Source organism: Balaenoptera musculus, chromosome 2 (assembly GCF_009873245.2).
Source record: "Balaenoptera musculus isolate JJ_BM4_2016_0621 chromosome 2, mBalMus1.pri.v3, whole genome shotgun sequence".
Classification (NCBI taxonomy): Eukaryota; Metazoa; Chordata; class Mammalia; order Artiodactyla; family Balaenopteridae; genus Balaenoptera; species Balaenoptera musculus.
This window is the reverse complement of record NC_045786.1, coordinates 173687740-173709236: the sequence shown is the minus strand read 5'-3', so window position 1 is coordinate 173709236 and position 21497 is coordinate 173687740. Positions and strand designations below refer to the sequence as shown.

Here is a 21497-nt window from a genome sequence, read left to right as displayed (position 1 = left end):
CCCCGCGCTGCGAGGCTCAACACGCCCAGGACCCCACATGCACTCGGAGCCCAAATGCAGGGCGTCCCCAGTCGCCACTGTCCCCTCCCCTCCCCTCCCCTCCTTGCTCAACACTGCTTGGTGGGTCCACCCCACCCCCATCTCATCTGAAAGGACCTTCCCTCCCCATCCAGGCCTTTCCTGCCAGACTCCAGACTCCACCCACCCTTGGCTCCCTTGGGCCCCCCCCTCAGCTCTGTGGAATGTGTTAACCCAGCTTCCCCTTTCCCTCCCAGGGACTCTGCCCTTCCCCCAGTCCTGGGCCAGGGTGGGGATGCAGAGGACAGCTGGGGTCAGCTCTGTTCACAGCTGTAGCCTTCAAGGTCAATTCCAGAAATATGAGAGTCAGTTCCCACTGGGCCCTGTGCGTGGAGCTGCAATGATTGTCTGGAGGTTCCGCCTGCCCCCTCCTCAGTAAAGGACTGTGGGGAGGCTGGACAGGGTCTTGATCACCCTTTACAGGTGAGGGGACTGAAGGGTGAAGTGAGGGGCCTCGCCCCAAAGCACACCCTCCCAAAGCTCACGCTCACAGGTAAGAAGGGGGCAGGAGGCACTGGGGGGGCCGGGGTCATTGGGGATTTGACACAGAACCTGGGGGCACAGGGTCTGCCAGACCCCAGGAGGCTGAGAAAGCCACTGATGGCCCGTCCTTGCTCCCCAAATAAATCACTCCACAGCCGCTTTTGAAATCAGCTTTATATCAAGCTATAAAAACCAAGATCATGTTATAAAAAAACACATACAAAAGCAGTACTATCAAAAATAATAATAATAACATCAAACATGCTAACTCCTACAAATGTACAAAGGCCTTTGTGCACCATTTACACGGGCCAGTTTCTGGCCACAGTACCTGGAAAGAGGCAGCACAAACCCAAGAGAGCTGGCTGCAAACCCCGTCACGTCGTGCCCAGAGGCGCAGGCGAGGTGGAGTCGTGCCTAAGTCTGACTGCCGAGAGCCTCTGGGGTAAGCAGAGGCCAAGGAGGGTAACTGAACCCATGTTTTCCTGGGGTAGGACAAGGGGGATGGGTGGAGGCTGTGGTAGGTAAAATAACGCCCCCCCCCCCCCGCAAAGATGCCCACATCCTCATCCCTGGACCTGTGACTACGTCAGGTTCCAAGGCAAAGAGGAGTTAAGGGGTCAGGTGGAATTAAGGTTGCTAATCAGCTGAACTTAACATCAGAAGAGGATCCTGGATTGTCTGGGTAGGTCAAAGGTCATTGTCTGGGTGGGTCAAAGGTCATCACTGGGGTCCTTAAGGAAGGAAGATGGAGGCAGGAGAGGGGTACTGAGATGTGAAAAAGAGATCGACCGGCCATTGCTGGCTTTGGAGATGGAAGGGGGCCACTAGCCAAGAAATAGGGGAGGCCGGCCTCTAAAAACTGGAAAAGGCAAGGAAATGCCCCGCCAGAGCGCCCAGAAGGAACCAGCCCGGCTGACACCTTGGCTTAAGCCCACTAGACCCATGTCAGACTTCTGACCTCCACAACTGAAAGAGAGTTCTTGTTTTAAGCTACTAAGCTTGTGGAAGTTTGCTGAAGTGGCAATAGGAAACTAATCCAGAGGCCAAGGAGTCAGAAGTCAAGCTTGCCCTGCCCAGACCTCAGCCTGACTTCCAGGGGAAGACCCGCAGAGGCACCCCTGGGCCTGTCTCCGTGTGGGGGAAGGCGGAGGCCGAGAAAACCCAGGAGGTCCTTGCCCCTCCTGGACCCATCCTCAGGGGAAGCCCGTGGGGAAGCAGAGAAGGGTCAGGGGCTGAGCTGCAGGGGCTCTGATGCCAGCCCTGCCCCCAGCTTGCCATGTGACCCCACAGGCCCCTTTCCAGGTCCCAGATGAGAGCTCATCTTTCCCTTTTTTCGCCTCCAGTTCTGCCTTCCATTCCACGCCCTGGCTGAGCCCAGCTCAACACAGCCCTGGACCAGAGGAGGCAGGAGGGGTGAGGCTCAGGCCCCCACCCAGGAGCTGGGGAGGCGCCGAGACCCAGGCTGGAAGGACTCCACAGACAGGCGGTGACCCCGGAGCTCTGTCCCCTGGCCACTCCCCCTCCTGGCCCCCTCCTTCAGCGCGTGCAAGATCCACTGTCATCTACAGGGAGCTTCTCATGTGTGGCCTCCTTGGCTTCCCATAGCTGCCCCCCACCACGGGAGGGGTAAACAAGCCAGGGCCTGTCCAGTTCCCGCGGCCCAGGGACCTGCGCCTAGGCCAGGGCTGGTCAGAAGCAGCAGCAGAAGGCAGGACGCCCGTGAGAGGCCGTGTGGGGCTGTGAAGCTGGTGCTGGTCTGAACGGCCCCCGAATGGGGCGGCATCCGATGCTCGCCAGGAGCTCACAAGCAGGTCAGGCCACAGAAACAGCTAACCAACCTTTATAAGTGAAAATAGGGACTTGGAGGGCTCGTGCGCCCCTGTGTTGATGTCTAGGATGCTCCGGATGCTCCTGACTTCACTGCTGGACAGATTCCCCTTGACGGCCAGGATGGCACTCAGGTGGCCTTTGCTGGCAAAGAGAGTATCCTATCAGTCCAGCCCGCTCGCCAACACCCCTGCTCACACCCCTCCCAGCTCCCCAGACTCTGGGCCGGAGCCACAGGGCACTGCAGCCAACCCCCTGCCCACGAGCAGCACCCCCCACACACTCTCCTTTGCCCACTGAGCTCCAGCGGCACTGGCCACCGTGCGTCTCCAGAGCGCGCCAAGCTCCCGCCCACCTGGGGCCTTTGCGCTGGCTGTCCCTCCTGGAATGCTCTTCCCCACGCTCTTGAGCTCACCAGCTTCTTCTCACCCTTTAGCTCTCAGCTAAAACGTCACCTCCCCTGAGAGGCTTTCCCATCTCTAAAGTCAGCACCTCCTGTCATTCACAACCCTGGTTAAACAATCTTTAAAACTTGCAATTGTACTCCTTTGCCTGATTACCTTATCCTTGCTAACCTTAAACAGACTGTAAGTAACATGAGGGAGAACGAAGACCTGGTCTGTCTTGTACTTCATTGCATCCTGGTGCCTAAAACAGAGCCCAGTACCTAGTAGGAGACCACTCAATAACTGTTGGTGGGATGGGTGGATGGTTGGGTGGGTGGATGGATGGATGGATAGGTCAGTGGACAAATGGATAGATGGATGGATAGGTGGAAGGGTGGATGAATGGGGGGTGGATGGGCGGATGGATCAATGGATGGACAGATGAGTCGATGGGCAGGTGATCAGACGGACGGATAGAAGATGGGGTAGCAGATGGGTAACTAGGTGCTGGTATGAGCGGGGAGACGGATGGCTGAGTGTGTAAGTGAGGGGATGGGTAGGTGAGGAGGTGGAGTGGATCAGCCAGTGGCTGCACTAGGCTGTGCTGGGACCGTCCAACTCGTACCTCATAACTGGAACAGTCTGACAGTATCAGGGGACTCAGCCCATAGAATCAATCTCCCTGACTCAGCAGATCCTCAGGCAGCCAGGGGCTAAGCCTCCGCTCCGGAACAGGGGTACTGGGACCCAGGGCACAGGTCACGTCCCTGAGGGCCTCTAGGCTGAGTGGTGGACCCCAGCTTCACTACTGACTCGCCATGGCCTCCAGCAGGTCCCTGGTCTCTCTGATCCCCCTCTGAGGGACAGTTTCATAAAGGCTAAGAATGTGGGCTGTGGAGCCAGAACCCCTGGCTTTGTCGTCTTAGCTCTACCACTGACTAGCTGTGTTACCCTGGACACATTCCTTAAGCTCCCCAGGTCTCATCTGTAAACGGGGATGAAGAGTGTCAGCCTCATAGGGTAGCAGTAAGGACTGAGTGAACGGCCACTGTAAAGATCTGGGCAGGGCGGCCGGCACACAGCACTCAGCAAAGGGACTGCATCACGGTGGCCGGTATCTGAGCTCTACCCACCCTGGAGGGACTCATTCCGGCTCCACCAGGCCCTGACCACAGTCGGGTACATCAGGGCCATGCTGCCTGCCCAGGTCCTCTGGTGCCCCTGTTCTCACCTGAAGTCAGGGTACCAGGTGGCATACGTGGCCACCTCGATCTTGATGGCACTGGGGTCTTGCAGGCGAATAATCTCTGCGAGCGTGGGGAGGGCACGATGCAGCCAGGTTGCCGGGGAGCCCTGCAGGCACAGGCCTGGTTGGAGGGAGGCTGTCCGTGCCCCGGAGGCCACCCAGGGGCCCAGAGAGGCTCAGGTCTGACCTGACTGGATTTGGAGAGGCCCAGAGGGGCGGTCCTGGCCCATGAGGAGCTTGGAGCAGGAGGGCAGCCTATGGAAGCGGGAGCTGGGAGGGGCGGGCGGGGGCTTACGTTCTGAGTGCAGAAGTGCTGGATGAGCTCGGCGTTGGCCCGGATGTGCCCCGCCAGCTGCTGCTGCTTCTCTGCCGTGTTGAGGACCAGGCGCCGCTTGCTGAGGCGGATGATGTACTCCTTCACCAGGTGCAGGTGTACAACCTCCATGAGCTCCTGGGTGGGCGATTGGGCAGGGTCACGTGAGCCAACAGACAGGGAACCCACCACCTCCCTCGAAGCTTCGAAGCCAGGGTCCAGGGAGGGGCGGATGCCAGAGCAGAGGAGCGCATCCGTGTGTGCGCATGCGTGTCCAGACCACCCCCCCCCAACCGGCTCCCGCCACCAGCTCGGCAACCCCTTACCTCCCGGAAACAGTCCTGCAGTTCAGAGAACTCCGGCAGCCTCTCGTCCACCACGGAGATAATTTCCTCCAGGGTCTGCGCGGGGGCCGCCCAGCGGGTCTGCGTGAACCTCTTGAACAGCGGCTGCGAAAGGAGAGAAGCAGGATGTCTGGCCACGCCGTGCAGAGGAAGGGCCAGCCGCAGAAACATGCACACACAGACACCCACGGACACACGGGGCCCAGGACAGGGGCCGGGGATGCTAAGGACACCCAGGGAAGCCAGGGAGCGCTCGGGCCCTGCTCACAGGCAGGGACTGGAGGCGTGGTCTCCCTGCTCACAGGCAGGGACTGGAGGTGTGGTCTGCACACCCTTCTCAGAGGCCGACCAGCTGCCATCTGCCTGCCCTGAGGCCTTTTCCACTGGCCGCCCTCCTTAAATAAATAAATTCCTGCATAAACAAAGCCTTGTGCCTGGCTGGGCCTGTGAGGACCCGGCCAAGTCATCCAGGGTCACCGCCTGGCCACCCACAGCTGCTGGGCATTGAGGCCAGGGCGGGTTCCCATGGAGGGCAGGCAGGGAGTCCCTCCTCTTCCTTTCCTGGGACCCCTGCCTCATCCTCTGCTAAAGGCGCTAAAGGGTTTCCGTGGATTTCTCGGCCCACAGCAGACGTGGTGATGGCTGCCAAGGCTCTGAGCATCGCAGCTGGCAGTTAGGCACGGGGACAGGGCGTGGGCAGGAGGGTCTGGGGGAGTCGCAGGAAAAGTACATGCAAACTTGAGGACTGGATTGCGTCTAAGCGGGGGACAGGCACTGAAGCTTCCTGTCTGCACCCGAGGGCCCTGGGCGGCCCTCTGAGGCCAAGCCCCGGGCTGAAGCGCTGGGAGTGAGGCCAAGGGCCCGCCATGGCCCCATCACCTGGGCGCCACCAGCCTCGCTACAGCTGGCCTCACACCACGCCTTCCACATGCCAGCCCTTTGCTTCTGCCATCCTCCCTGCCCAGCCCCCTCCCAGGCCCTCCCCGCCCTCCCCCAGCACTAGACTGAGCATGTGACACGCGGCAGGAGGCTCCAGCTACCTTCAGGACCCCAAACAGGTTCTGGAGCAGGGTATCAACGCCATGACTCTTGAGCTCATTCAGGGGGCTCAGCAGGTGGCTCGGGAGGTCCTGTGGTATCTGCCACTTCTGGTCCACGAACATCCTGGAAGGACATGGGAGGCAGGGAGATCACACCAGTCCTGCCCAGAGAGCCCGTCAGCCTGAGGCAAATCTTCCTAAACCATTACTCTAGAACCCTCACTGGCTCCCCATTCCCCATGGGTACAGGTCCAAGTCATCCCACCCATGCTGCCTAGGCAGGGCCCAGCCTTCCCACCCCCAGCACACACGTAACACCACATCCTCTTCTAACTGACGGCCTCTCCACAGCTCACTTTGCTCATCCGCTTAACGGACGTGATCACTGTACCTACCTAATAGGGTTGTCATAAGGATAAAACAAAATAAAGTAAATCAGTTGCGCGAGTGCTTGACCCACCAGCACTAGATAAACGTTCACTGCTGCTGCCACCGCTGCCGCCGCCACAGGCCCCGGCATTTCCTTACGGACCTGCTCCCTGCTCGTTTTAATTCAACATCTCTGCTGAAGCTGCTCCTCCCGCCCCCCTCCCCCATCCCAGGCACCTCCCGGCCGCCTTCCAGCTACCCTCTCTCTCTCTCACAGGCAGGCAGACCCAGTGATTCCCGCTCCCACAAACCCCACCCAGTGCCCTCACCCACAAACCCCACCCAGTGCCCTCACCGGAAGGAGAGGCAGTTGTTGATGTTGGCGATGACATTGGCCCTGTAATTTCTCAGCTGTTTGCACCTCTCCAGAAATTCATCAAAGGAACGCTGGTAGCTGGTGAAACCCGAAAGGGAACATGCGGGGCCAGCACAAACACCGGGACAGGAGCAGCCCGCCTGGGTTTACATCCGGGCTCCCCGCAGCACAGGGCGGGGCCCCTAGCCCCGAAGGAACCTGTAGCTGGCTTCACGTGCTCAGGCCAGTGGGGCCAGGGCCCCTGCAGAGCTCCTGAAGAGGGTGTCCGCCCCGCTCTGCTGCCTCCCTCCTTCCCCCAGGCCCCCTCTAGAGCTGGAAGACTGGAGGCGTGGGCCATGCAGGAGTCCTCAGAGGAGGGGGAGGGAGCCAGCCAAGAGAACCGTGAGGGTGCAGACTGGGGTATCCCCTGATGGGGAGGCCAGTGTCTCAGTCCCTCACGGGGCCTCTTCTTTGCAGCTGGGGGCTGCTCTGCTGGGAGCTTTGCTGAGAGCAGGTGGTCAGATTACCTGAGGCTCTGAGCACCCAGGGGGGTGGTACAGGGGGATGAGGACTCCTGCTCATAATGACAGACACCCTAGGGGGAGGGAGGGGGCACTGATCTAGCTTGGATCCCCACCTGGGGCACAAGGGAGGGGCGGGGGCACTGAGAGGGGTGGCCGCAGGGACCCCTTCCTGCGCGCGCACGGGCCGTCACCCACCTCTTGAGGAACGCAGCCAGCTCCACCAACAGCATGTGCTTTATCTGCGTGCCCAGGTCAAGGGTGATGCTCTCGGCCTTGGCCTGGCCCTGGGAGATGATCTGCAGGGGTGAGGTGAACTCCTGGTCAGGAGCCCACCTGGTCTAGGGCTGGGGCAGGGCCGGGTGTGGGGCTCGGTGAGACATGGAAAAGGGGGGCTGTGCTCAGGGGCGAGCGTGTGTCTGCACGCGAGGATGTGGGCTCGGTACCCTGCACTAGTGCACTAGCGCACGAGGGGCAGCCCGTGCTACCTGGATGATGTCAATGGCCAGCTCACTGTGGCAGTGGCCGTCCAGCCTCTGGGGAGCCACATCCTGGCTCCAGCGCTGCGACTCCAGCTCCAGGGCGCGGGCCATCAGCTCCTTCACGCTGTCCTTGGGGGAGGAGGGGCTGGTCAGGGGAGCGCGAAGCGAAGCCCACGTGGACGTGCCTGTCAGGCTCCCTGCCACGTCCTGTCTGCCCCGGCCCCCCCTCCGCTTCCTTCCCGCCCCTCCTTTGCCCCGGCCCTGGCTCTGGCGCTGGCGCTGGACTCACCACCTCATTGGAGAGGAACGTGGCCTCCAGCAGCCGGATCTGCTTGGGGGACAGGAGGCTCCCAAGCCTGACTCCTTGCAGCTCGCCGGCCAGCTTGGGGCTGTTGATGATGTCACTGTGGGCAGAGGGGGCTGGCATGAGGAAAACTCACGCCACCCCTCAGGCAAGAGCCCTCCTCCTCGGCCTCAGCCTCTAGCAGGCCCAGAACTCAGCTGCCTTCCCTCCACCGAATCCCATCCCTGCTTCCCCATCACATGTGACGGGTCCTCCATTTGCTCAGTTTGATTCAGGCCCAAAACCCTGGAATCATCGTGCCTCCTTTTACTCTCTCACCCCCATCTGCTCCTGCTCCAAAATACTGCCCTGAAACTGGTGAGCCTCAAGCTACCCCGCTAGAGGCACCCCACTGCCCAGCCACCAGCCTCTCTCGCCTGGCTCGCTGCAGGGCGCCCCTCCCTGGCTCCCCGCTTCTGCCCTCACCTCCAACAATCCCCCCTCCACCCAACAGGCAGTACCGCCTCTCAGGTCTGATCTCCCGGCTCTAAGGGCTCCCCGCTCTCACACAGATAGAATGCAACTCCTTACCCCCTGCCTCCTTCTCACCCGTCCCCCGCCACACTCCAGCCCTGCTGGCCTTGGACATCCACTAGCCCTGTGGCCCCTTCCCCCCCAGCCGGGTCTGCTGCCCCCAGAGGTGGGCCAGTCCAAGCAGGAAGGCTGTTCCCGCACCACCCTGAACTGCTCTGTGGAGGCAGATCCACCCATCCCCGTGGCACCTCTATTGGGTCCCAGAGCCCCCTGGGGACTGCCCAGCCCTGGCACTTCCTCAGGGACCTTGGTCTGCCTGGAGGCTCAAGAATGGCCCTCTCTGCCCCTCCCCCAGCCTGGATGCGCTGTGTCCCTTTGCTCCCCGCACTTCTGGCCACACAGGCCTCCACGGAGCCACCCTGGACTCCCCCCCTCGGGGCTCCATGCCCGGCTGGCCTCAGTTTCCTGCTGCAGTGACCCCAGTGGGTCCCAGGCTAAAATCCCTTGGGGTCACTGGGACAGGAAGGCTGAGGGTGAGAGGTGCGAGTGCCTGGCATTTCCTGGTGAGTCAGGACAAGCAAGAAGGAACAGGTTCAGAGCCGCCCTGACCCTCCCGTAACCCCTGCCCTGTGCCAATTTCCCTATGCCCTGCCGACTCCTCACCCACCACTCCCCCCCGGCCCTTCCTCTGGCCCCCGCGGGAGGCTGACCCACCAGCACCAACCGAGACCACTGGCCATCCAGATGTGTCCCCGAGATGCTCGGACATCGCTCACACGGGCTACACCTCCAGGCTTTCTGTGTGCTTTACACTAGGTGCCGGGGCCAGTCACTATAGGAATCCCTGGCCTCTCGTGCCCTGGTCACTTCCACGCTGCAGTATAAGTTTCTTCCCACCCAGCTTGTGTGAACGACCAGTGTGCCCAGAGATCCAGAGGTCTGGGGAAATGAGGGGATGCCTGAGGCGGTACCCAGCTGGTAACCAGGTATCCTCCACTGGCAGAGCGAGCCTCCCAAACTGAGGAGCTCCAGGCCTCGGTGGCCAGAACCCAGCTCTGCGTGGCCTCACTGAATGACCCTGCACAATGGGGATCTTTCCAGCAGGCCCAGCGGCCCCACCCTGCCCCTGCTCCCTGTCCTGCCTGGGGGTGCCCCCAAGGGCCTGCTGGATAATCCAAACACTGACGAGCTCCACACTGCTCCCAGAATGCTTCACAGCTCAGCCTCAGGCCCTGGAAGATGACTCCCTTTGCCGGGAACACCACCCTCCCTCTGCCTTCTTACTGGCCTTTCCTCCTCTTTCCTCCCCTGCCTGACTGCCTGACTTCTATTAGACTGTGAGCTGCCCCAGAGCAGCAAACTCCTGTGGCAGGCAGAAGTCTGTGCCGCTTCTTCCGAGCTGGCTTCCTGGGCTGACCCAGGTGAGGTCAGGGCCCCCTCCTCCGGGCTCCCCTGCCACACCCCTTCCTGCTCTGGATGGGCGCTGCTTCATGCCCTCCCCAGACTGGGAACTAATGAATGAATGATGAAGTCCCTGCCATTCTCTGTGCCTCAGTTTCCCCAACTGTGGAATGGGGCCGAGGCCCAAGAGACTAAGGACTCCAAGGGCAAAGCAGACCCAGCCCAGGCCCTGCCCCCTTGAGTCCAAGCCCATCTGTGCCGTTCTCCCACCTGGGACTCCCTGCACGCGGTGACAGCCCCTGCAGAGCGGCCTCCCTGCCCCTGGGGCCCCGCCCAGCACCCGGGCGCCCGGCCGCCCAGCCGCTCACTTGGGGTAGAGGTTCTGCACCCAGAGCAGCAGCACGTAGGTGTCGCGTTCGCTCAGCTCGAACTGCGCCAAGTCCGCCAGGTGCGCCGCGAAGTGCTCGTGGTAGCTCTGGGCGTAGGCCGCCACCACGGCGAACTCGGCGGGGAACAGCGGCTTCAGCCGCTCCACCACGGCCTCCAGGTCCTCCTTCATGGTGCGGCCCATGTGCAGGAAGGCGCGCTCGGCCTCCGTGCGGCCCTCGGCAGCCGCGGCCGGCCGCTGGCCCAGGCGCTCCTCGGCCGCCTGCGCCACGCCACGCCGCCACAGCTGCAGCCAGCGCCGGGGCCGCGTGGCCGCCAGCGCCGAGGGCGCGGGCCCCGCCGCCGCCGCCGCCGCCGCCGCGCGGTCCTCGCGCTCCTGCTCGGCCAGCACGGCCAGCGCCTGGCGCAGCCGCTCCGGCGCCGCCTCCAGCGGCCGGCGCAGCAGGCCGAGCACCTGGTCGCGCAGCAGCACGTACAGCGCCTCCACCTTGCTCTGGCGCCGCAGCAGCTCCTCGTTGCTCATGCCGCCCGCCGCCACCGCCGCCTGCAGCTCCCGCTCCAGCGCCAGCAGCGGCCCCGCCGCCTCCAGCCGCCCGTGCTCCAGGTCGGCCTTGAGCTCCTCCACTGCGGCCAGGACCCGACGTTAGCGCGGCCCGGGGCTCCGACACCCACCAGTTGCCTCCCGTGGGCCGAGACCTCAGAGGTGAGGTGAGGCGCCCGAGGAGGCGAGTCGATGTCCCAGACAGGACCGAGGACCCCTCCGCCCACTCCCAGCCCCTGAGATCGGGGTGCGCAGGGGAAAGGCCGGCAAGGGAGACACCTCCGCGCCCACCTTCCCCGCCCTCTCTGTCCTGGCTGAGTGGGGCATCCACTCCAGTGAGCCCCCATCCTGCCCAGACCCTGCCCGGCTGGGACCTGGGGCCCCTGCCTACCTGTGGGCAGCCGGCCACCCGGCCGGGGCTGGGGCTCAGAGTCGCCCTCTGTCTCTGCTGAGCTGGGCTGACTCTTCTTCTTCCTCCCTTTGGTGAAGACGCTAAACATGTTGGCCAGGCCTTTCGACTTCTTCTTCTTCTTCTTCTTCTTCGCAGCCTCTTCTCCATCCCTGTCTGGGGCTTCCTCGGCCTCCAGGGGTGGCACCAGGTCCTCGGAGGAGGCCTCGGACATGGAGGCTTCTGACTCCGCTTCCGAGGCAAAGGGCAACTTCTGGGGGCTTCTGGGGAAGTCAAGGGCCCCTGGCGCAGGCTGCTGGCCCGGAAAGCCTTGGAAGGTCATCTTCAGCATCACGCCGGCTCAGGCCTGCGGGTTGGCAAGGGGAGGGAATGAAAGGGTCAGCGGTCACCAGGGGATGGGCCTGGCTCCCGGCTCCCCGGCCCAGGTACACAGCCAGGTTGATGTGTTTTCACCCGTATGACCACCAGGCTCTGGCCTTCTCCTGGCCCAGATGGGCACCAACAACTCAACTCTCTCCCTGGACACCAGTTCCTCAGTACCCACCGCCCCTCCGAGAACTGCCGAGGCAGGGAGGAAGCTGGGGTTGGGAGGCATTCCAGACGGAAGGGGGCCCTCACTTCATTTTGGCAAACCCTTCCTTGACAGCCCACCCTCTGGGCAGGGAGAAGGGACTGCGGGGCATGAGAAACACCCCGGATCCCACGAGACCCTGGGGGAGCAGGCAGAGCACGGGCCGCTGTCCCACGGCACAGAGCGAGAACCAAGGTCCAGAAAAGTCACAGAGCACGAGAGGCTGGGCCGAGGCGGGAATCCAGCCCCAGCCCTGTCCTCCATTTTGCCTGTTCTTCTCTTGACTCGTGCAGCTTTGGGGTCACGGAGGAACGCTCTGAGCGGAAACACGGCTGCTCCGGCTGGGACCACAAGGTAGGCAGGGCCTGACCCCCATCATGACCTTGGGGCTCAAGTCTACAGAAACCATAGTGCCCCCTCAAACTTCAGGGGGTCTTTCCCATGTCAGTAGGGACAAGGGCCCCAATGAGGCACAGGGCTGTCTGAGGTCACACGGGCAACTCAGACTGGAAACCCAAGCTTCCCGGCTCCATGCACCCTGCCTGCTCCCAAATGGGGTGACATCATCATCACAAAAGCGTCCACCTTCTGGGCGCTTCCTGAGTGCCCATCCTGTCACTTCCTCACTCCCTTCCAAGAGGCGTGTTATTTTCCTCATCTCACACAACTAGCTCAGAGAGGCTTAAAATGCCCCAATGGTCAACAGCTTGGGCTTGGAACTCAGATCCCCTGGCTCCGGGCACCCCTGCCTCGTGGCCCCCAACACCTCGCGAGCTGCATTCAGAGGGGCAACACCCTCCCCAGCGCCTTGACCATTGTGGGCCGGTGGAGGGGAACATGGCTGACCCCAAAGGAGGGAGCGGGGCAGGGCTGGGCCTCCCTGGTAACTGGGGTGACCCATAACCACAGTGCCTGCCCCACCACCCAAGAGTAAACACACCAAGTCGTGACTCATACAAAACAATGACTTCAGTTCGCCCCTGCAACGGGCCTGCAAGGCAGATGGGGTGATCCAATCATCCAGGGAGAGAAATTGAGGCAGCAGGAGGCGGGGTGGGATTAGGCCTGTCAGACTTTCTACAACCCCTACTGCCTCCCCATCGGCCCAGCCTCCTCTCTCATCCGCCCAGGGACTCGTCCCACACCCCCGAGCTTGACCAGAGCCACTCAGTGGCCAGGAAGCCGGGCTTTCTCCCACTCCCACTGGTTTCACCAGGTGCCTGGGCAGAGTCCTACACTGCTGGATCTCCGCTGCGTCCCCTGTGCCATTTGGCCTGAGAGTTCCACTCCAGAACCAAGCAGGGGGTACTCTGGGAAGCCCCAAAGCCAGGGTCCCCAGGTGCAAGGCCACTGGGCATTTCTGCCCTGCCGACCCCTTGCCCCAGCTTCCCTCCCAATCCATCCCATTTTCATGCCAGGCACCCACAGGAGCTGGTCTGGCCGGCTGGCTGGGGCTGCTCAGCGCCACCCTGGGCCCCCAGGCCCCACCTCTGCCCCCCGCTGGGGTGAGGGAGAGGGCCATCTGACCCGCTGTGCTCCCGCCGGCCTCCCCTCTGCCCTCACTGCCCCCCACCTCCTCCGTCCCCACACGTGCTAGGCTCTACCCAACCTCCAGACCTGGCTCCTGCAGGTCCCCGCATGGCATCGCTGCCTCCTCGCCTCTGTGGCACAAACTCTCCTCACCCTTCAGGGTCCTGCAGCAGCCCCCTTGGCCCACGTCCCAGGCCTTGACTCTGAGGCAGCTGGTGCAGTAGAAAGAGAACAACTGTGGGCTTAGCTGTACCACCCACTAGGGTGTGGACCAGACTCCACCCTTCCTTCATAGGCCTTAGTCTCCCTATCTGGGAAATGGGGATGAGGACCCCACCTCATAGTGCTGCTGAAAGGATGTGAGGAAACCACTCAGACACATGCTGGCCCCTAGCCAGGCCTCAGTAAGGGTCTGCGTCACGTGTCCCAGTGTCTGTCAGGCTAACCCTGGCGCCCGGATACAGCAGAAGAGGGCCGGAGAGGGATCCTTTAAGGCCAGGCTCGCGGCTGGGCACACTGAGACAGGAAGGGGAGTGCTCCGAGTCATACCCTGTGGCCACAGCCTGTGGCCCAACAGTGGCACCCCTCAGGTCCTCCCAGCCCCCCCAGCTTCTCCTCAGGCACACACTCCTTCCCGGGTCCTCACTTCCTCACTCCTTCCCGGGTCAGGGCTGAGGTCCACCCAAGCCTCCCTGGCCCCTGTGCCTAGCTCCTCTGTGCCTCTAGGTCCCGCTTCCTACCGCAAAAGGAAGGGACACCCGGCACCTTTCCCCAGAGCCCCTCCCTGATGCTTTTTGCAGGACGCAGTCCTCTGCTGGGAGCATCTAACCCGGACCCTCTGCACCCTGACGCAGCAGCTCAGGCCGGGGGCCTCAGTTTCCCTAGAAGAGGGGCTGCCAGAGACCTGCACTCCGTCCCGCCCCCTTGGTCCCCTCCGTCGCTCCGGCCGCTCCCTCGCGGGATCGGGCCGGAGACTCGGGGTCAGGGCGGGCGGGAAGCGGCGCGGAGAGGTTGGGGACGGACGCACCGCGGGCGGAGGTCACTTACTGTGTCCGGGCCGGGCCGCCGCTGTCTGGGCAGAGCCGGGCGCCGCCTGAAATAGACGCAGACTCCGCCCCCGCCCGCCCCGCCCGTCCCGCCCGCCGCCTCCGCGGAAAACCCGCGGGCGAAGGCCAACGCAGAGCGTGGCGGGGGCTGCCTGTGTCCCCGTGTCCGGTGTCGCGCCCCCCCCCAGGCGGTGCGGGGCCTGCCTAGCAGGGGAGCGGGGGAAGGGGTCACGACCTCCCACTAGCCCGGGCGGGGTGACTGGGCTGGCCAGGCGTCGCCAGGCTGTGTCGGGCGCGGGACCGGCACCCCGGGCGGACGGAGTGGGTCTGGCGCTGACCCGTTGTCCGACGACGGCTTCCAATTGGCTGGCTGGGAGGGGCCCCCGCGCTCAGGACCACTTTCGCGCGTCACAGAGCCAGCACCCACCCCAGCTGAGCCCAACTGTGGGGAGTCCCCTTCCCCCCGCGGCGTGCGGGGGACGGTCCCACCTGACTCCCTCGGAGGCTGGCCGCGCCGAGAATCACCCCCTCTGGAGAGAGTGTTCCCGCTCTGGGTATCACTGTGGCCGCAGAGAGCCATGGGAGGGGGCCTTCGTGGAGGAGCCTCCCTAAGGGATCGGGGGTTGGTCAGCCGTGGACAAAGCACCTGTGCTGGTGCCTTGCATACGCTGTCACCATCGAGTCTTGCTTAAAACGGGGAAATGGCTCACAAAAGTGAGTGACTTGCCCGAGGGCACACAGGCAGTAAACGGTGGTCAGAACCCACACCCAGGCCTGTAGGACTCCCACTGAAGCACTTTCCCTTTCTGGGACCGGCGCTGGGCCAGGACAGGCTCCTAAAGGCACCAGATGGGGACCCCGACAGCTCAGGCTTGAGTCTCACTCAGCCCAGCTTTGTCCGCACTCAGCGTGGCCTTGAGCAGGTAACATCCCTTTCTGGGCCTCAGTTTCCCTATCTAAGCCCTGTTTCTCTGTCAAGGGGCCGGAGGGGTGCTGGTGAAGAGGACCCCTTCCCCGTTTCACATCTTAGGAATTCCTGCCCTCTGGAAAGGACCCTGTGGCTCAGGAATTTCCCGCCTGGGCACCAGCTTCCTTTTTGCTTCTTAATAGAGCCTCTGCTCCTCCCTCCCTTTTGTTTGCCACCCCTCCCCCTCCCCGCTGGTTCCCTGCTCCCCCTGGGAACTGGGCACAGATCTCTGCAGCCTGGGAGGCATGGCCAAGTGGGCAAGGCAGGGGGGAGATGGGGGTGCCCCTTGGAACTGAGAACTTCCTCTTCCTCCTTGGGAATGGTGGCCAAGGGCCAGTTTTGGGCTTGGACATCTATCCTGTCCCTGGGGGTGGGGGGGGGGGAAGGGGCGGCTGCAGTAAGAAGGGCTCCACCCCTTCTCTCCCTGTAGCCTCAGGGGTGACATTTTTCAGATCTGAACCAACGGTCACAGTGCCCCTTGACAGGGAGGGTCATCCCAGCGGCTCCCAGTGCATAGATGGGGAGACTAGAGGCCAGAACCCCCCTCCCCCCAAGTTCATCCAGCCAGACAGGGTGACAAGGACAAGAACCAAGGGGTCCTGGCCCAGTGCCTCCGTGGCTGCCTGCTGTGGCCTCATTGCGCAATCCTCACGCCTTCCCGCCAGGCTTCTTCTTCTAACCCCAAACAGATTGGGAAATCGCTGGAGAATCCAAAGTGCTCTGGGAAGTGGGGGGAGGGAACAGTGTCAGGCTCAAAGACCCCACCATCCCCTCAGAGCTCCAGACCCTGGTCTTCAGGAACAGGAAGGATGCTTCACCGGGCAGATGCTGGGCAGCCGCCCTCGTCCCCAGCTGCCATGACACCTGCCCTCCCTCTCCATGGCCTCACCGAGCTCCAGGCTGCGGCCAGGGGGTGGGAAAAGCTGTCCTGCCCTCCTGTGGCTGCGCCAGGCACTTCCCCTTTCCCTGAGTTCAGGCATGAGGGTCAAGCATCACATACATGAAACCCCCAACTCAAGGGGAATCCTCTGAAAATAGGGCTGCATAGAGGGCCAAGGGGTGTGACTGCCATTGGGGCCCATAGGGCAGGAGCTATTCTAACCCCCTCTTGACAGATGAGGAAACTGTCCCCAGAGCAGACACTTCCAGAAGGAGCCAAAGGCCAGCCAAGAATTCCACCCTCAGCAGGAAATGAGCATCAGATGCTGGTTGAGAGTGTCCCTGGCCAGCTGCTCTCCCATCCGCCACCTCCCCAGGGGATGGGGGGGGGCTGCAGCCCAGTTCCACCTGGCAGAGAGGGCAGCACGCAGGAGCAGACTGGCAGTAGACCCTCCAGGCCAGCCCGGAAGTCAAGTGCACCAGCACCTGGCCAGGAGCTGTAGTCAGCTCCTTGCATGCAACCCAGGGCTTGGGAGGCCCAGGACACGTGCCTTCCCTCTGCTTGGAAATGACAGATGACTTTTTTTTTTAATTGTGGTAAAATACACATAACCAAATGTACCATTTTGACCATTTTAAATATATAGTTCAGTGGCATGATGTTATACATTGTTATGCAACCGTCACCACCATCCATCGCCAGAATTTTTTCACTTTGCAAAACTGAAGCTCCATACTCATTAAACACTAACTCCCCCTCCTCACCTTCCCACTAGCCTGGCACCCACCATTCTACTTTCCATCTCTATAAACTTGACGATTCTAAGTAGCTCATATAAGTGGAATCAAAAGGATGGTAATTGTCCTTTTGTAACTGGCTTATGTAACTTCGCATCATGTCATCAAGGTTCATCCATGTTGTGGCATGTGTCAGAATGTCCTTCCTTTTTAAGCTTGAATAATGTTTCATTGTTTATCTTTTCATCTGTCCATGGACCCTTGGGTTGCTGCCGCCTTTTGGCTGTTGTGAGTAATGCTGCTGTGAGCAGGGGAACTCAACTCTCTCTCCCAGACCCTGCTTCCAGTTCTTTTGGGTAGACAGCTGACATTTGTCGACAGGTGCCAAGCTCTGTTCTAAGTGCTTCGCATGCACTAACTGATTTCATCAGACAATCTTATGAAATGGGTACTCCTTAATTATCCCCTTTTCACAGATGAGGAAATTGAGGCACAGATAGTTCCAGTCACGTGGTAGTCAGCGGTGGAGCTGGAAGCCACACACTAAGCCTTGTGCTATGTTACTTATCCCCTAATGTTGATCAACTGAAATACAGCTTGATGCATTTAAGTCTGACACAAGGAAGGACTGACTGCTGGGCTAGGAAGCTTCGATGCAGAAATGGGAGCTTTTACTGCCCTCCACTCCTTTTTCATCTTTGGAAAAAAAAAAAAAAAGATTTCCCAATCTCTTTCACGATCTTGTCCAGTCAATTAACTGAGTGTTCACCCTCACCCTGTGGGGCAGCAGGAGGGGCTGACCCAGTCCTGGCAGCACAGCCAGAGGATAATGCAGGCGGTGTGTGTTTAACATCCTCCCTCTATTCCCCCTCCCGAAGCTCCCCGGAAGAGAGGGAGTGGAAGGCAGAAGGGAGCCCATTCTGGCACAGGGCTCAGCAGGTGCAAAAGCCATCTGGGGGATGGGACTGGGACCAAGGGGCACCGGGAGGGCCTGGCTGGCAGGGCGGTGCTGACCGCGGGTGGGCTCCTCCTCACGGCCCTGCCAACTTCCCTCTGTGAGATGACTTGCACTTCCCACTGCCCCAACCCTGGCTCTCACGGCGCTGCTTCTCCCTTCACTTCTCAGGCGGTCACCTGACCTGGGACCCTTCCTGGAGCCTCTTGTTTCCTGGGGATGTCCCACTCACTAAGAGCACTAGGCAGAGCCATCTGATCCTCTGTTGACAGGTGAGGAAACTGAGTCTTGGAGGGGTAAGTGAATGCAAAAGCTGAGGCCTTCAGGCTGGGATCTCTGCTGCCACCCAGCCTTCCCCAAAGGGGAAGTCACTTGCTCAGGGTCATTGGCAGCTGCACCTGACTTTGGCCAGAGTCTCCTGACCCCCCTGAGGACCATGGAATGGCCAGGACAGCTGAGCAGGCACCACCCTCCCAGACCAGCCCCTCCCAGGAGGGCACGCATCAGAGCAGGCGTACCCCGACAGGCAGTGTCCCCCAACCCCCAGGCAGCCGTCTACTTGTTAATAGCCCCTCCCTTCCTCCCAGGAGGAAGTCAGACCCCACACTCCTTTCTGTGTTTGGCAGATGGGGAAAATGAGGCCTGAGGAGAAATGGCTTCCACTGGTGCTCAATGAGCCTGGCCCACTTCCCGTGCGGGAGGTGGGACCACTCGGGAGAAAGCAGGGCCCACTGGGCAGCAGGACCCTAATCCCAGTGTCCTTCTAAGGAGTGTAATGCAGGAGGGCTCCCTGGAGGGATGTCCCTCCAGGGCATCAGGGAATCTCCGTGCCAGTCCCAGTGGCCAGGCCTCTTTCCTAAATGGGCCTGGCTTTTCACAATGGCTTTCGGTGGTGATGCAAGATGGCCAACCTCAGCTCCTAGCCCTTCAGACCCGGGGCTGCCCTGGTCCAGCAACCTGCGGGCCCTTCTCCCAGACGGCATCATTTCCAGGAAAACAGCCTTACTCCACATAAAGTCCCACCCAGTGACAGAGGCAGGTCACGTGGCAGGAGCTCTGGTGGGAAGCCCAGTGCTGTGCAGAGCCGGCCAAGGCTGAAGGGGAGGGGGGGAGCCTGCCCCAAACCACCACGGGGCCTACCAGTTCCTCAAGTCCGGGTGTTGGAACGCCTCCTCATCCGACACTAGGGACCTCTGCCCTTCTAGACTTTGGAGAAGGAAGGCACGATGGTGGGGCTCGGGCATGGGGCCACTTGGACCCTGGGGCACTCCACCACTTACATCTGTGTTTTTTGTTTTTGTTTTTTGGCCACGCCTCGGCTTGTGGGATCTTAGTTCCCCACCCAGGGATGGAACCCCAGCCCTTGGCAGTGAAACCACTGGACCACCAGGGAATTCCCACATCTGTGTTTTTAGGCGCGTTGCTTCACCCTTTGGGACCTCCCAATCCCTTCTGGAAATGGAGCAGACACTTGCTCAGGGGGTTGCCAGGGAAGGCTCCAAGGAGAGAGTGCATATAAATAACAATAACTGCTACTCGGAGGGAGTGCAAATGCCAGGCCAGGCCCTTATCCAGCACATCAGCATTTTCTTCTGTAATGCTCCCAATTTTACACCAGGAGCTAGAGCCCAGAGAGGTGGAGTAACTGACCAAAGTCACACAGCTAGGAAGGTGCAGAGCTGGGATCCCAGCCCAGAGAGGTCTGAATCCAGAGGCTAATTCTTTTTCTTTTAATTGAAGTATAGTTGATTTACAGTATTATATTAGTTTTAGGTGTACAACATGGTGATTCGATATTTTTCTAGATTATACTCCATTTAAAGTTATTATAAAATAAGAGGTTAATTCTTAACCCCTGCACCGAATCCTTAGGAAGGAAGAAAGTCATAAATCACTGTGCAGAGCCAGCACAGAGTGTGCCCCAGAAACAGCGGGACTTTTCACAACATTCCTCTTTCCCACATACTAAGAGTCCAATACTTGGGGATCCTATCAATCTAAGAGCGTTAGGTTCTCTACCGTCTGCTTTCACAGGGCTCAGGAAAGACTGCCGCCCCCCCAACACAACTCCCTCCAACAAAAGCAGGTGCTTCACCAATGCCTGAAATGTCACTATCCCATGGATGTTCCGTGTATACAGCCCACTATCCGTGTATATATCCATGTGTATAGCCACATATATTGCTTCTTACAAGCTCAAGGGTCCTATAAGGAACCCTCATTGTTTCTGGGGAAGGACACAGGGAGATGGGAATAAGGAGACGTTCACTGTATATCCTTTTTGAACTATGTGAATGTATCACTAAAACATTAAGGTTAAAAATGAAAACATTTAACAAATGCATTTTATTATTTTTATTTTTTAAAACATTCATTTATTTATTAAACATTCGGTTGCGCCGGGTCGGGTCTTAGTTGTGGCACACGGGATCTTTAGTTGCGGCATGTGGACTCAGTTGCAGCATGCCTGTGGGATCTAGTTCCCTGACCAGGGATTGAACCCGGGCCCCCTGCATTGGGAGCGCAGAGTCTTAGCCACTGGACCATCAGGGAAGTCCCAACAAATGCATTTTAAAAGCCGCTAATGAGCGGGTGGGTGTATGTGCACCCAGAGGATGGGAATCCCTGGGAGGATGAAGGGTTTTGTAATGAGCCCATGGGTCCCAGGAGAGGAGTGGACCCAGAGGTGGGTGTGACCTGTCCAAGTATCAGTCCGCTCCAAGCATTTCACTAGAGCAGGGGCCCAGGGCGGCTGCCCGGAGTCCCTGGAGGCGCTTAGCCACGGGGGTGTGACGGTTCCCAGCAACTCCGCCAAAAAGGGCCCTGCGCTGTCACCCAGCGGGCCCTGATTCCCCCAGACCTGGAGCTCTGTGGCTCAGCCCTCGTCAGTAGCCCCCTCCGATCGTCTGATTGCAGTGCCTGGCACAGGCCCACTGCCCAGTGCGCTGCACCGACTGGCTGGGGAAGGACCGTCCCATCTCCTCCCCCTGGGCCGAGGGTGGACAGTGGCAGACACTGACCTTGGTGGGAGGGGCCTCTGACCTGCTGGAGTTGCCTGAGGGACTCGGAGGGAGCAAAGGAAGGGAGGGGACGGAGAGCGGCCCTGGGGACCCCGCAGCCTCCTCTCCCCGCCAGGGCAGTGCTGCGGGGCCCCGCCAGGACCACATCCTAGCCGCTGAGGGTGCTGCCCGTGTCTAGGGGCCCCATGAGGTCCAGGACCTGGAAGGAAGGGGCCGGGGTCACCAGGCAAGGAAGGAAGAGGGAGAGGCCGTGCAGGCACGGAGGTGACACGATGACTGCCCCTCGCAGCAAGCCCTTGGTGCCGGGTCTCTGTGGCCGGTGTCATCTACCCCTGAGTTCCCTCATTTGCTGAGTGCTCCCTCCCACGTCGCAGATAAGGAGACCGAGCCTCAGAGTGGAAAGGGCCCAGGTCACCAGCTGTGGGAGGGCAGCGCTGAGACCTGAACACGCTCAAGCATGGGCGAAGGGCCACAGAGGGCACAAGCCCAGGTGGAGCTAGGGTGGACACCCAGGTCCCTCCTGTCACCCCAGGCTATCCTTGGGTAATCAGGCTAGGTTCATCCTGTCCTCGGACCCGAGCACCCTGCCTTGGGCAGGCGGCCCCCGCACCCTTTCACTGCCCTCCAGCCTCATCAAGGACCCACAGGCTCAGGGCCAGAGACCAGAGGTGACCCTCAGTCCACGAAGGAACCCCAGGAAACATGGGCACTGGGGGAAGCCAAACTGAGCCGAAGCGGGAAGAGTAGGGGGCCATGCGGGGGGAGGGAGTGGCCAGGCAGAGGTGCGAC

At 60.8% G+C, this 21497-nt stretch overlaps 1 protein-coding gene across 3 annotated transcripts; it reads right to left on the bottom strand.

Annotated features, from left to right (window-relative positions):
* Window positions 1-719: 719 nt before the first annotated feature.
* Window positions 720-14192, bottom strand: TNFAIP2 (TNF alpha induced protein 2). 3 transcript variants are annotated; one of them, XM_036844596.1, is made up of 13 exons: window positions 14151-14192; window positions 10985-11348; window positions 10034-10676; window positions 7737-7851; window positions 7454-7576; window positions 7164-7264; window positions 6445-6543; window positions 5721-5844; window positions 4663-4785; window positions 4319-4474; window positions 4009-4130; window positions 2403-2535; window positions 720-1954 (listed from the first exon to the last, which is right to left on the bottom strand). In XM_036844596.1, the coding sequence occupies exons 2-13, from the start codon at window positions 11331-11333 to the stop codon at window positions 1790-1792; spliced, it is 2253 nt and encodes a 750-aa protein (XP_036700491.1). In that variant the 5' UTR covers window positions 11334-11348; window positions 14151-14192; the 3' UTR covers window positions 720-1789. The 3 variants fall into 3 exon arrangements, with proteins under 3 accessions (XP_036700491.1, XP_036700489.1, XP_036700490.1); XM_036844594.1 differs by having other exon boundaries at window positions 1797-2535; XM_036844595.1 differs by lacking the exon at window positions 14151-14192 and adding an exon at window positions 13191-13290 and having other exon boundaries at window positions 1797-2535.
* Window positions 14193-21497: the final 7305 nt, after the last annotated feature.

Bases quoted from the DNA above. Each gene is read 5' to 3' on its own strand.
- TNFAIP2 (XM_036844596.1), bottom strand. From the start codon at position 11,333: ATGCTGAAGATGACCTTCCAAGGCTTTCCGGGCCAGCAGCCTGCGCCA. The intron at 2,536-4,008 runs GTGAGAACAGGG...TCTCTTTGCCAG, and splicing joins ACCTGGTACCCTGACTTCAG to CAAAGGCCACCTGAGTGCCA. The intron at 1,955-2,402 runs GTTGGTTAGCTG...CCTCTGGTCCAG, and splicing joins CCCTATTTTCACTTATAAAG to GGCTGTGTTGAGCTGGGCTC.